The following is a 15,423-nucleotide window of genomic DNA, read 5'->3' on the forward strand; positions in this document are numbered from 1 at the left end:
TAAGCGTCAGACTTCAGCTCAGGTCAGGTCATGATCTCACGGTTCGTGGGTTCGAACCCTGTGTCAAGCTCTGTGCTGATAGCTCAGAGCCTGGAGCCTGCTTCGGATTCTGTGTCTCCCTCTCTCTCTGCCCCTCCCCTGCTCATGCTCTGTCTCTCAAAAACAAGTAAATGTTAAACAAAATTTTTTTTAATTAAAAGGGATCCCTTTTCTTCAATGATCAGCCTCGTGCCACATTTGGATGTCCGGTACCTACCACTTGCTCCTTTGCTTGGCCTCTTTGTGCTTTGCACAACCTGTATGATCACAGGATTCAATCCCACCTGGCTGGCTCCAGAAAAATAGAGAAATAGTATTTGAACAATACTACGTAGGGAATTGCGTGGTACTCTGAGTAAAGAATGAATACAATCTTTTCACTTTCTCTGTGGATAAATTTGATGTTGGGTTCACTTTCCAGTTGTTTCTTTGGAAACCTGGTAATGGTGGAATGTCAGCTGTGTTCCCAGCTAATGCTGGTTACGGTAAAGATGAGCCCAATTAGTCTACTATGCCTGGACCAAGAAGACTGGTCCGGAACAATAAATACCCAGTGGGAATCCCTAGCTTTGGGCTTCTTGGAGCACAATAACTCTTGTAATGGGGCATGCCATTTGTGGGACTCTGGAAGCAACAGATAAGAGAATGACAAGAGATGTTGGTTCTATTTGGGAGACGAGGCTCCTAAAACCCAGATAGCTCCCATACTTACCCTCCACCTTCTTAAGAAAAACTAATGCCCACTGAGGTCTATTGTAGCTGTGTGAACATGAAATAACTAGTCAAGCAAAAAAACCAAAAAAACAAAACCAAACCAAACCAAAAAATGACCATTGGATGGGCATTGCAAATACTCTGGAAGGTATTTATAGCTCTAAACTGAGTCTTTTGAAACCATGCTGGAAGAGTTAGAAATCTGGCTGGTAAGGGAAGAAATGATAATAATGTGAGTGGAACTCACCTATTTTTTTTTTTTTTCTATTCACCTAGCAAATTGTTTAATCTGGGTAAGCAGACAAGGCCTGATAGGTTGTGGGTGAAAAGGCTTTGTATCTTCCTTACCTTGGGGAACTTGCACAAGGCCAACACTTATACCGGCAAGTAGGTCTCCGAGAAGCCAATCCTTGAATCGGTACAAACACATCCACTCCAGGAAGGGAAAGATCGTTAGCATGCATCTTAGGAACTTGTGCCATGAGCAGCTGCGAGAAAGAACAGAGACTTGATTCGGTTTTCCGAAGAAAAAGCCCGCATAGCCAAGAAAAGGCACAGTGCGTCGTTCTTCCCATACAGCAGAGTTTCTTGTCAGCACTGACGATGTTCTGACAAGCCAGACTAGATGACTCTGTTGTGGGACCGTCCTGTGCACTACAGGATGTTTAGCAGCATCCTTGGGCCTCTACCCACCAGATGCCAATAGCATGCCCTCCCCAACTCGTGACAAGCAAAAAAATGTCTCTAAACATTGCCAAATGTTCCCTCGGGGACAAAATTGCCTCTGGTTGGGAACCAAATGCCATACATATGATAAGAACTCAGCCTTATAGTCTAGCATACAAAACAGGATGTTTGGAAAGAATTAAACCTAGAAACTTTCTAGTAGAAAAATGGACTGTTATTGCTTTCTCTTGATAAGCACAGTGGTTTGAGATGTGATATTGATGGAAACCAGGGGCAATTAACACATCCGTGTCATTCCATATGCTTTTTTTTTTTTTTTTTACTGAAAATTAACTCTATTTGGCTTTGATCTGTAGTATGTCGAAATTTATAGAAAATATAGGCAATGGAGGGGCGCCTGGGTGGCTCAGTTGGTTAAGTGTCAGATTTTGAAGGAGGTCATGATCTCGTGGTTTGTGAGTTCAAGCCCCGCATCCTGTGTGCTGTCAGTACAGAGCCTGCTTCAGATCCTCTGTCTGCCTTTCTCTCTGCCTATTCCCCCACCTCTCTCTCTCTATCTCTCTCAAAAATAAGTAAATATTAAAGAAGAAGAAGAAGAAGAAGAAGAAAATGTAGTGGATGGAATCCTGTGCTTTAGGAGTTAGCTATGTAAAGAAAAGGCATTAAAATAAAGCTTTATTATCCTTTAACCTAGTGGACATCAATCAGAAACAATTTTGTTATTCAGGGGTCATTTGGCAATGTCTGGAGACATTTTTTATTGTCAACAACTCAGGGAGGGGGTGCTATTGGTAGGTAGTGAGTAGAGGTCCGGGATGTTGCTAAACATCCTTCAGTGCATAGGACAACCCCCCATAGGAAACAATGTTCTGGTCCAAAATGTTAATGATGCTGAGATTGAGAAAACCCACTTTAACTTTTATTTTACTTATTTATTTTTAAATGTTTATTTATTTATTTTGAGAGACAGGGAGAGAGTGTGGGGGAGGGGCAGAGAGAAGAAAAAGAGAATCCCAAGTAGGCTCCGCACCATCAGTGTCGAGCCTGATGCAGGGCTCGATCTCAGGAACAATGAAATCATGACCTGAGCTAAAATCAAGAGCCAGATGCTTAACAGACTGAGCCACCAGGAGCCCTTTATTTATTTTTAAAATAAATTTATTAATCTATCTCCCTGGAAATACTTTTTTTAAAGTAGGCTTCACGCTCAGCCCAGAACCCAACACAGGGCTTGAACTCATGACCCTAAGACCCGAGCTGAGCTCAAGAGTCAGATGGTTACCTAACCGAGCTGCTCAGGCACCCCTAATACTTAGATCATCTAAAACAGCAGAATCATTGTAAATCAATCAGTCACTCAGCTAATCAATCAGCCAGTTTATTTATTTTTGAGAGACAGAGACAGACAGAGGGTGAGCAGGGAAGGGACACAGAAAGAGGGGGACACAGAATCTGAAGCAGGCTCCAGGCTCTGAGCTGTCAGCACAGAGCCCGACACAGGGCTCTAACTCATGAACCAGGAGATCATGACCTGAGCTGAAGTCAGATGCTTAACCACCTGAGCCACCCAGGCGCCCCAAAACTAATTTAGTTTTAAATTGCTTTTTGCTGCTTATATTTTAGTGTGGGCTGAAAGCAAAATGTATGAAGGTTTTCCATGTGTGCGCTATAGTTGGATAGCTGAGATTTGACTATACTAACAAATATAACTTTAGTGTATGCAAGGCTAAAATGTGTGCTTAGAAAGAATTTCACATGTTTGATTCCCACAACTATGAGCCTTACTTTCCCTAAGGTAATTAAGACCAAGTAAGTGTAAGTGACTTTTCCAAGGTCGCAGTAGTGTGGGCAGAGCTGGGGCTATAAACCACCAGGTCTTCTGATTTCTACTTCCGTGTTCTGTACACTCTATTACCATCACAATTCCTACTGACAGCTATTGAATTCTGTTTGGGAGCCAGGAACAAGACCATTGGTTTGGAAAGAACATCACATTGCTATTTTTATGAGAGTCCCTGGATGTTAGGCAGGTGCACACAGTGTGCTCTCTCCAATTATAGCCCCCAAAGGGGAGAGCAGAGCGTGTCACTGGGACAATTTGTTTCTTCATCCGGTCCAGTCTCTCCTTCTCTCCATATGCCACTTGGCAGAAGACAAGTCACTGTAGGCAGAGTCATCAAAGCTCATTAGCATGGAAAAAAAAAAATACAGTGGACCTCAAATGACAAGGCTCTAAAACTGAAAGAAAATCAAGGAAGGAGCTAGAGGAATAGGAATTAAAGCCAGTGGGGGAAACAGTATAAGCATTTCAACATGAACCTGGATTTGACTTAAGGCATCATTAAAGTGAGGAATGTAAGAGTCATTGTGAAAGCACAGGGGACATTTTGACAACAAAGGGAGTATTTGTGGTTGCTAATAAAAAGGGAGAAAATGAGGAAAGAGATGAGGTTTTCTGTAAAAGAGGTAGAGTTCAAAGATTTTTTTAAAACTAAAAACCCCACCCATATAGTGTTTTCTATTTGGTAGGTGCCTTACAAATACTCTTTAAATCCTCACAATCCCCTTATCAAGTAGCCGCTAGTATCATCCTCATTTTTATAGATGAGGAAACTGAGGCAAAGTAGGGTTGGATAGCTTACCTAATGTCACACAGTTGGGAAGCAGCAGAATTGGGATTCAAAACCAGGCAATCTGGCCTCTGAGTCTTGCTCTTAACCACGGAGCTGTGCTACCTTTCACGTTAAAATCCAGAAGTGGATATAACTGTACATTTTAGAAGTAGGGAGTAAGAACTGTGACAAAAGCTCATGGGAGGCAGAATTGATCAGATTTAAGTGTCTAAGGATAGGGCAGGTGGAGGGGAGTTAGGCTGAAATTTCTTTGATTGAAACTTTAAAAAAAAATTTTATTTAAAAAATTTTTAAAAATATTTATTTATTGTGTGTGTGTGTGTGTGTGTGTGTGAGAGAGAGAGAGAGAGAGAGAGCAAGAGAGAGAGAGCAAGAGAGCAAGCCAGCTGCACTGTCAGCACAGAGCTCAATGGGGAGCTTGAACTCAAACTCTGAGATCATGACCTGAGCCAAAAGCAAGAGCTCAACTGACTGAGCCACCCATGCCTCTTTGGTCATACATTTTTGTGATGAAGTATAAGTCAGGAAAAGACTCTTATTTTGTAGAGACAAAGCCAACGTGCCCCCAAACTCCTTCTTTGACATATGACCTCTGACCCATCAGGAACAAAGAACATGAGAGTCGTGATGTAGGACTAGGGAGGGTCTCCGAGACTACAACTTGCAAAAGGCAGGATATGGACAAAGGAGAAGGCCTCAATAAGGAAGGTCTACAATTGGGCTGCATGGAGGCCTTTCTTTTTTGTCACCCAACACATGCCAATAGTAGTGATAAATCAAGGGATGAGAGGGACTGAAAATCCCAAGTGTGAGTGAGAACAACTTGAATAATTAGGGCTAATATTATGATATAGGTCACAAAGGGTCCTTAACCTGAGGTCTATGGACCCCCAAGGGGTCTATGGATAGAATTTGTAGAAGTTTACGAACTTAGGAAAAATTATATCTTTGTTTTCATTACCTCCTAACTGAAATTTAGCATTTCCTTCAATTATGAACATTGACAGCAAACCACTATAGTATCAGCAGAACCTGACTTTGTCACTAATAGAAATCACAATATTTTCATATTACATTAAAATTGCTGCAGAGATCATAAAACATCATTTATTTCCTCACTACTTTGAAATTATGGCAGTTATTAGATCCACATTATTAAATAACATAATAGTGGTATTTTTTCTATTATGAGAACTGTATTTCAACTGGTTTCCTTTATAATCCTATGTATTTTATGCATTAAAAAATATTCCGGGGGTGCCTGGGTGGCTCAGTCTGTTGAGCATTCAACTTTGGCTCAGGTCATGATCTCGCTGTTTGTGAGTTCGAGCCCCGAATCGGGCTCTGTGCTGACAACTCAGAGCCTGGAGCTTGCTTCAGATTCTGTGTCCCTCCATCTCTTGGCCCCTCCCCTGCTCATGTTCTGTGTCTCTCTGTCTCTCAATAATGAATAAACGTTAAAAAAAAAAAATTCTGGCCAAGATCATTCAATGGGGGAAAGAACTGTCGCTTCAACAAAGGTGTTGGGAAAACAGAATATCCACATGGAAAGAAGTCGGGCCCTTACTTTATACCATATACAAAATTAACTCAAAATGGAAAACAATCTAAGAGCTAAAACTATAAAACTCTTAGAATTAAAGATAGAGGAAGATCTTCATAATCTTGGATTTCACAATAGTTTCTTAACCATGACACAAAAATCACAGGCAACAAAACCAAAAAAATAGATAAACCAGATTTCATTAAAATTAAAAACTGTTGTGCACAAAAGACACTATCAATCCACAGAAAGACAATCCACAAAATGGGAGAAAACATTTGCAAAATATATATCTGATAAGGGTTTAATATCCAAGATATATAGAGAACTACTACAACTCAACAACAAAAAGGCAATCTAATTTTAAAAAGAGCAAAAGAAGTAAATAGACATTTCCTCAGAGAAGATATACAAATGACCAATAAGCACATGAAGAGATGCTCAACACTTAGTTATCAGGAAAATTAAAAAAACAAAACAAAACCCCACAATGAGATACCGCTTCATGTCTAGTAGGATGACTGTATTTTTTAAAAATGGAAAATAACACAAGTTGAAGAGGACACAGAGCGATTGGAACACTTGTACATTGCCAGTGTGAATGTACAATGGTGTACTACTGTGAAAAAGTTTGGTAGTTTCTCAAAAAATTAAACATAGGGTCACCACATGATCCAACAATTCTACTCTCAGGTATACACCTTAAAGAGTTGGCAACAAGTTCTCAAACAGATACTCCTATGGCAATATTCACAGCAGCATTATTCACAATAGCCCCAAAGTGGAAACAACCCAAGTGTCCATCAACAGATGAACAGATAAACAAAATGTGATATATACACACAGTGGGATATCATCAGCCATAAAATGAAATGAAGTACTGATCAGGTTACAGCATAGATAAACTTTGAAAACATTATGCTAAGTGAAACAAACCAGACATGAAAGACAAAAATCGTGTGATTACACTTAAATGAAATATCAAGGGGGCCTGTGTGGCTCAGTCTGTTAAGCATCTGACTCTTGATTTCAGCTCAGGTCATGATCTCACAGTTTGTGAGTTTGAGCCCACGTTGGGCTCTGTGCTGACAGCGCAGAGCCTGCTTGGGAGTCTCTCTCTCTCTCTCTCTCTCTCTCTCTCTCTCTCTCTGTCTCTGTCTCTTTCCCTCTCTCTGCCCCTCCCCTGCCGGTGTTCTCTCTCTCGCTGTCTCAAAATAAACTTAAATAAGAAAAGGAAATATCTAGAAGAGGCACAGCGATGGAACATAGACGAGAGGTTACCAAGGGGTAGGGTGAGGGAGAAATGGGGAATTATTGCTTAATGGGTGCAAAGTTTCTGTTTGGGATGATGAAAAAGTTTTGAAAACAGTGGTGATGGTTGCACAACATCATGAAATGTCATTAATGCTGCTGATTTGTACATTTCAAATGGGTTAAAACGGCCAATTTTACGTGATACATGTTTTACCACAATTTTTAAAAGTAAAAAAAAAATTATTCTGAAAAGATGTTCATGGGGCGCCTGGGCGGCGCAGTCAGTTAAGCGTCCGACTTCAGCCAGGTCACGATCTCGCGGTCCGGGAGTTCGAGCCCCGCGTCAGGCTCTGGGCTGATGGCTCAGAGCCTGGAGGCTGTTTCCGATTCTGTGTCTCCCTCTCTCTCTGCCCCTCCCCCGTTCATGCTCTGTCTCTCTCTGTCCCAAAAATAAATAAAAACGTTGAAAAAAAAATTAAAAAAAAAAAAGATGTTCATAAGCTTTACTAGATTGCTAAAAGGCTCGCAGCACAAAAACAGGTTAAGAGCCCCTCAACTTCGGACCTACACAGTCACGCTGGGTATCAGGGGGGTAGGTCCTATGTTGTACGACTACAAGGACTTGGTGGGCACCACTGGCTATGAGGTTAGAAGGATCCCATTCTGCTACCATTAATTAGTCCATCCCAGTTGCTTCTTGTTAGGAAACTGGTAATAGTGGTTAACCGAACAATGTATTTATTAAATATCATCCCTAGATGCTGTGTGGGGGGGGGCATCCAAGGTCTTTATGCCCAAGAAATTTATAATCAAGAGGGTGCTACAAGACAAACCACAAACAAGTGACTGAAGAAAAATTACACAGTAAACTAAGGGTCCTGATGACAGGAGTTCAGAGGAAGAAGACAGAAGTCATCACCAGAGGAATAGAGTTTTGGTGCTGACAGCTTGGAGGCAGTTGAATGACCCCACACACCCACCGGCACTGGATGTGGTGTCTGAAGGTAGTGATGTCAATATCCAAGTTCCCAGAGGAAACGCTCTTCCTCCTGTGGTCTTGTTGAAAGGTCTCCTCATTGTACACATCTCGCTGGACGTCATAGGCAAAAGAATTTTGCTTACGTTTAGAGCCAAAACCCTGGAAGCCTTTCTCTGGTTGCATCATGTCTGGTTGAGTGGAAAGAGATAAAAAAAAAAAAAAAATTTTAAATCTAGATTCTCAGTACACTTTTATGGAAATAAAATTTCCACATAATGATATTTTACATTTGCATAACAGTGCTGTTTTGCGAAACTTTCTCTTGTACAATTTTATACTCAAAACCACCCTATAAAAAAAATTCAAGGCATATATTAATCTCATTTTCCAAATGGAGAAACACAGAAGGTTAAACAGCCTTGGTTGTTTTTTTTTAATTTTTTTTTTCAATGTTTATTTATTTTTGGGACAGAGAGAGACAGAGCATGAACGGGGGAGGGGCAGAGAGAGAGGGAGACACAGAATCGGAAACAGCCTCCAGGCTCTGAGCCATCAGCCCAGAGCCTGACGCGGGGCTCGAACTCCCGGACCGCGAGATCGTGACCTGGCTGAAGTCGGACGCTTAACCGACTGCACCACCCAGTCGCCCCAATCTTGGTTGTTTAATAATTAGAATTGGGGCTAAAGCCCAAGTGTCTTGCTGGGAAGCCTAGTTTTCTTTACATTCAGTTATGTTGCTATGTTGTGGGGAAGTGATTAAGAGGTAAAAGTCAGTATCACCTCCAATTTTCACCAAAAATACTAAAGATTAACTGGTCAATACAACGTCTTCCCTTTATCCTTTCCTTTTCTTCATAGCACTTGTCAGGACCTGATTCAATGTTTGTCCATTTGTCTAAACCCAAGAGGCAGGGCTTGGTTCATGGTTGTGTCCACAGGTGCCAGAATAGTGCCTGATACTTAAGATTGCTATTTCTTAAATGACTGTCAAGTACCCAGTTAGTGGCACCACAGTGTAGCAGAAAAAAACATTGCACGGGGTATCAGGAGACTGGGGTTCCAGCCGTGGCTGTTTTTCTAACTAATGGTATGATTGGGCTTAAGTTTCTCAGAAACTGAGTTTCAGTTTCCTTCAGTTTCATGCATAAAATAACATGGTTGGAACACACAGTCTCAAAGGGTCACATTAAACTTTAAAAATCTATATCATCCTGGGGCACCTGGGTGGCTCAGTGGGTTAAGTATGTGCCTTTGGTTCTTGGGACATGATCTTACAATTCATGAGTTTGATCCTGGCATCGGGCTCTTTGCTGGCTGTGCAGGGCCAACTTCAGATCCTCTGTCCCCCTCTCTCTCTGCCCCTCCCCCACCCCTTTCTCTCAAAAATAAATAATAAAAACTTAAAAAACAAATCTATATCATCCTGCTTTTTTTTTCATCCTGCTCTTTTAAGAAAATGAGGAGGGACCCCTGATTGGCTCAGTCAGTTAAGCGTCTGACTCTTGACTTTTGGCTCAGACTATGATCTCATGGTTCATGGGTTCAAGCCCCGTGTCTGTCTCTGTGCTGACAGTCTGGAACCTGCTTGGGGCTCTCTATCTCCTTCTCTCTCTCTGCCCCTCCTGTGCTTGCACTCTCTCCCTCTCTCTCCCTCTCCTTCCCTCTCTCTCCTTCCGTCTCTCTCTCAAAAACAAATATTAAAAAAAAAAAAAAAAAGAAAATGAGAAGGAGGAGTTACTGAGGATAGCTATAGATTCATTTGTGGAAGAAAGTACAGTCTTGTTTAAGTTTTTATTTATTTATTTTGAGAGAGAGAGAGACAAATCGAGAGAAGAGAGAGAGAGAGAGAGAGAGAGAGAGAGAGAGAGAGAGAATTCCAAGCAGGCTCCCCACTGTCAGTGCAGAACTTGACATGGGGCTTGAACCCATGATCCATGAGATCATGACCTGAGCTGAAATCAACAGTCAGATGCTCAACTGACTGAGTCACACAGGTGCCCCAATCATTCTTGATCACCTATGTTTCTGAATAATAAAAAAAGCATAAACTCTAAATCGCTTCCCACATAAATATGGAAAAGTGTATACACACACACACACACACACACACACACACACACACACACATATCACATAGCTATAAGATACTCCAAATATGTAGATTACCCAAGTAGTTCTTTTATAGGTGAAGCTGAAAACAAGTTTAATGTGTCGGCAACGTTTTCCTTCAGAATGCTCATTTATCATCATCATCATCATCATCATCATCATCACCAATATTTATAGAGCACTTACTATATACCAAGCATTGCACTCCATTTTTTTCACAAGTTATTTCATGTAATTTCCACAACAATCCTAATATTGCTGTTATCCCCACTTTTTAGGTGATAAAACCGAGATTTTTGAAAAGTGAACTGACTGGGCCATAGTCCAATATTGTATTTTTACTCTCAAAGCACTGGGTAGCAGTTGTGTGTTGTATAGCCAGTCCTGTGAATTAAAGATCACAGTTCAATAAAGTGGGAATGTGGTTGGGGAATATAAAAGAGGATGGAAGAGGTATTTTACAATGTGTCACTTAAGAGAATTAGTAATTTGTAGGAATGCAAGCTGGTGTAGCCACTCTGGAAAACAGTAGGGAGGTTCCTCAAAAAACTAAAAATAGAACTACCCTACGACCCAGCAATTGCACTACTAGGCATTTATCCAAGGGATACAGCTGTGCTGTTTAGAAGGGACACATGCACCCTTATGTTTATAGCAGCACTATCAACAATAGCCAAAGTATGGAAAGAGCCCAAATGTCCAATGATGGATGAATGAATGAATGAAGAAGATGTGGTATATATATACAATGGAGTATTACTTGGCAATCAAAAAGAATAAATCTTGCCATTTGCATCTACGTGGATTGAACTGGAGGGTATTACGCTAAGTGAAATTAGTCAGTCAGAGAAAGACACAAACCATATTAATTCACTCATATGAAGACTTTAAGAGACAAAACAGATAACATAGGGGAAGGGAAACAAAAATAATATAAAAACAGGGAGGGGGACAAAACATAATAGATTCTTAAATATGGAGAACAAACAGAGGGTTACTGGAGAGGTTGTGGCAGGGGCGATGGGCTAAATGGGTAAGGGGCACTAAGGAATCTACTCCTGAAATCATTGTTGCACTAGATGCTAACTAATTTGGATGTAAATTTTAAAAAATTAAAAATTAAAAAACAAAAGAGAATTAGTAATTTGTGTCTTTTACAGAAAGAAACAGAACTGTACATTAAAACAAGCAATATTTTTCCATTTCTTTCCCCCACCTGTAGGAATATTCATCCAGTCTTCCTTACTTTTCCCATGTAATATTTTTTTTAACGTTTAGTTTTGAGAAAGAGAGAACAAAAAAAGTGTGAATGGGGGAGGGGACAAAGGGGTGGGGACAGAGGATCTGAAGCAGGCTCTTTGCTGACAGTAGAGAGACCAGTGCAGGGCTCGAAGCTACAAACTGTGAAGTCATGACCTGAGATGAAGTCAGACACTTAACCAGCTGAGCCACCCAGGCGCCCCTTCCTATGTAATCTTACAACAAGCTTCCTTTACTGGAATGTATCTGTTCCTGGCAACTGAGAGAGCCCAGTAACCTGCTGAGTATATTGAGAAGATAAAAACTGCCATCCTGGGTTGGGTCCAGGGTCTTGAATCCAGCATTTTGTTCCTGAAAATGGCACTAAGGTGGGTTGGCATGAAGCAGGCAATATATGCCCATCGAGGTACTGGGTGGGGGGTGGGGTGGGGGGACACTGGAGCTGACAGAGGCACCAAAGGCTACTCATTTCCAGCTGGCATGGGTCACGTGGGGCCCAGCATGACCAGATCAGATCTTTTTCTTCCTTTCTTTATTTAAAAAAAAATTTTTTTTAATTTTTTTAACGTTTATTTATTTTTGAGACAGAGAGAGACAGAGCATGAATGGGGGAGGGTCAGAGAGAGGGAGACACAGAATCTGAAACAGGCTCCAGGCTCTGAGCGGTCAGCACAGAGCCCAACGCGGGGCTCGAACTCATGGACCGCGAGATCATGACCTCAGCCAAAGTCGGCTGCTTAACCGACTGAGCCACCCAGGCGTCCCTAAAAAAAAATTTTTTTATGTTTATTTATTTTTGAAGGAGAGAGAGACTGAGCAGAGGGAGGGGCAGAGAGAGGGAGACACCGAATCTGAAGCAAGCTCCAGGCTGTCAGCACAGAGCCCAACTCGGGGCTGGAACTCAAGAACTGTGAGATCATGACCTGAACCGAAGTCAGATGCTTAACCGACTGAGTCATCCAGGTACCCACAGATTGGATCTTTTTCAAGAGAAGCCATAATTTTTTATCTCAGATTTTTACGTGAGGTCTTCTGACTTGGAAATGTTGTCCATCACTTTACATATTCCATTGAACAAAACACCTCTGCAGGCCAGAAATCAGCCAATGGACCATCAGGGTGTGACCCTTGCACCAAGAGCTTTATCCCCCAAGAATTTCTCTCTCTTTCCATGCTAAAGTATATATATATTCTGTTGTCACACCCTTTGGAGGTATTGTATCCCACTAGTTCACTTACAGAAAGTAAGATTTCATTTTATTGTCTTCAATCTACATCACTGATATTTTGAGAGGTAGCCCCCATCTACCAGACTAAGTTTGGATAGGTCTGTCTGCTTTTATTTTCACAATTTTATAAATTTCTACCATATGTACTCTTGGCCTTCCTTTATTTAAAACATTTTTTTAATGTTCATTTATTTTTGAGAGAGAGAGAGAGAGAGAGAGAGAGAGCACAAGCAGGGGAGGGGCAGAGAGTGAGAGGGAGACACAGAATCTGAAGCAGTCTCTAGGCCCCCAGCTGTCAGCATGGAGCCTGATGCGGGACTTGAACTCACAGACCATGAGATCATGACCTGAGCTGAAGTCGGACGCTTAACTGACTGAGCCACCCAGGTGTCCCTCTTGGCCTTCACTTGTGACTTCAGAATTCACCTACTATTTCATCTGTGGTCAATTAATTTAGTATCCCACAAACATTTGCTGAATGCTAGGCTCTGGGGATACAAAAGAACAAAGACTCTGTAGTTTAGTAGAATAAAAATCCCAAAATATAGTGTTGTAAGAGTTTAGAAGTGGGAAAGACAGGTATTAACATTTATTGCTGCCCTGCTATTTGGCAGGTTCTTCACACACATCCTCTCAAGAGAGGTACTATTTTCCTCATACTGATTGTACCCATTTTACTGATGAGTTTAGTTTTAGTTTCTCAGAGTCAAATAGCAGAGCCAGAACCTGAACTGCATCTTTTTGGCTCCAAAAAATGCTACATCCAAATACCATGTGACCTACAGAGTGGGGTTAATAATTCCAACCTAGGGGGATGAGAAAGGCCTTCTGGGAGAGAGGGGATATGATTTGAGCTCTGCACTGTCTAAACTGGGGGCAGGGAGAAGAATCAGGTATTTCAGGAAGAAAATAAGATAAAATTACAGAGATAATATAAAGCAAGTAATTTAGTAGATGGAGTAAAGTCAGTGTCAAGCCCAAAAAGGTAGGTTAAGGCCTATTCCTGGAGGGCCTAAAATGCTGGGTTGAACCCAGATTTTTAGCTACTTAGTATTTGAAACAGCATTTTTCCCAGAATTAGAACAATCTTAATATTTGTATGGAACCACAAAAGACACCAAATAGACAAAGCAATCTTGAATAAGGAAAACAAAACCAGAGGTATAACAATTCCAGACATCAAGTTATATTACAAAGTGATAGTAATTAAAACTGTACCGGCACAAAAACAGACACAAAGGTCAATCCACTAGAATAGAAAACCCAGAAATAAACCCACAATTATATGGTCAATTAATCTTTGACAAAGGAGGAATAAATACACAGTGGGAAAAAGTCTTTTCCACAAATGGTGCCAGGAAGGCTGGACAGCAACATGCAAAAGAATGAAACTGGACGCTTTCTTACACCATACTCAAAAATAAACTCAAGGGGTGCCTGGGTGGCTCTCGGTTAAGCCTCTGACTCTTGATTTCAATTCAGGTCATGATCTCACAGTTCGTATGATGGAGCCCCACATAGGGCTCTGTGCTGACAACGCAGAGGCTGCTTGGGATTCTCTCTCTCTTTCTCTCTCTGCCCCTCCCCACTCACACACATGCTCTCTCACTCTCTCTTTCCCTCAAAATAAATAAATAAACATTTTTTTTTAAACCCTCAAAATGAGTTAAAGACCTAATGCAAGACTTGAAGCTATAAAAATCCTTGAAGAGAACACAGGCAGTAATTTCTCTGACATTGACTGTAGCAACATTTTTCTAGCTATGCCTCCTGAGGCAAAGGAAATAAAAGCAAAAACAATTATTGGGACTACATCAAAATAAAGTTTCTGGACAGTGAAGGAAACAATCAACAAAACTAAAAGGCAACCTACGGAATGGGAGAAGATAGTTGCAAATCACATATCTGAAAAAAGATTAGTATCTGAAATATATAAAGAAGGGATGCAACTCAATACCCCAAAGATAAGTAATACAATTAAAAATGGTCAGAAGACACGAACAGACATTTCTCCAAAGAAAATATCCAGATGACCAACAGACACATGAAAAGATCTTTGTCATCACTTAATATCAGGGAAATGCAAATCAAAACACAATGAGATATCACTCATACCTGTCAGAATGGTCAAAATCAAAAACATAAGAAACAGCAAATGCTGGCAAGGATGTGGAGAAAAAGGGATGTTGGTGGGAATGCAAACTGGTGCAGCCACTATGGAAACAGTATGGAGGTTCCTTAAAACATTAAAAATAGAACCACTATTGCATTACTGGGCATTTCCCCAAAATACAAAAACACTAATTCAAAGGGATATATGCACCCCTCTGTTTATTGCAGCATTATTTGCAATAGTCAAACTACTGAAGCAGCCCAAGTATCCATCAATAGGTGAATGAATGAATGAAGATGTGGTGTGTGTGTGTGTGTGTGTGTGTGTATGTATGCAGCCATGAAATATATATGTGGTGTGTGTGTGTATGCAGCCATGAAATATATATGTGGTGTGTGTGTGTATATATATATATATATATATATATATATATATATATATATATATTCAGCCATGAAAAATAATTAAATCTTGCCATTTGCAACAACATGGATGGAGCTAGAGAGTATAATGCTAAGCCAAATAAGTCAGTCAGAGAAAGACATATGATCTCACTCATACGTGGAAGTTAGGAAACAAATGAGCAAAGGAAAAAGAGAGAGAGAGAGAAACCAAGAAACAGATTTTTAACTGTAGAGAAAAAACTGATGGTTACTAGAGGGGAGGGGGTTGTGGGGATGTGTGAAACTGGTGATAGGGATCAAAGAGTACACTTATGACAAAAAAGAAAGTGTTTGAGCAGGACTAGTAATATACACAGAGAAGTGCTTTTTGGCAAGACAAAGTGTCAGTGGTATACTGACAGTGTCAGTGGTCTAGAGCTATACTATCCGGCATGGTAGCCACTGGCTACCTGTGGCTAT

The 15,423-nt window shown here is 40.8% G+C and overlaps 1 protein-coding gene across 1 annotated transcript in view; it reads right to left on the reverse strand.

Moving 5' to 3' along the window:
* The window catches only part of SLC26A8 (solute carrier family 26 member 8), an 83,822-nt gene that overhangs the window by 65,605 nt on the left and 2,794 nt on the right, over positions 1 to 15,423 (reverse strand). The window contains exons 2-3 of the mRNA XM_043592968.1: positions 7,851 to 8,037; positions 1,102 to 1,241 (exon numbers count right to left, since the gene is read on the reverse strand). Of these exons, the coding sequence (XP_043448903.1) occupies positions 1,102 to 1,241; positions 7,851 to 8,035 (325 nt within the window). The 5' untranslated portion in view covers positions 8,036 to 8,037. The remainder of the gene's footprint in view (positions 1 to 1,101; positions 1,242 to 7,850; positions 8,038 to 15,423) is intronic.

This window comes from Prionailurus bengalensis, chromosome B2 (assembly GCF_016509475.1).
Source record: "Prionailurus bengalensis isolate Pbe53 chromosome B2, Fcat_Pben_1.1_paternal_pri, whole genome shotgun sequence".
Classification (NCBI taxonomy): domain Eukaryota; kingdom Metazoa; phylum Chordata; class Mammalia; order Carnivora; family Felidae; genus Prionailurus; species Prionailurus bengalensis.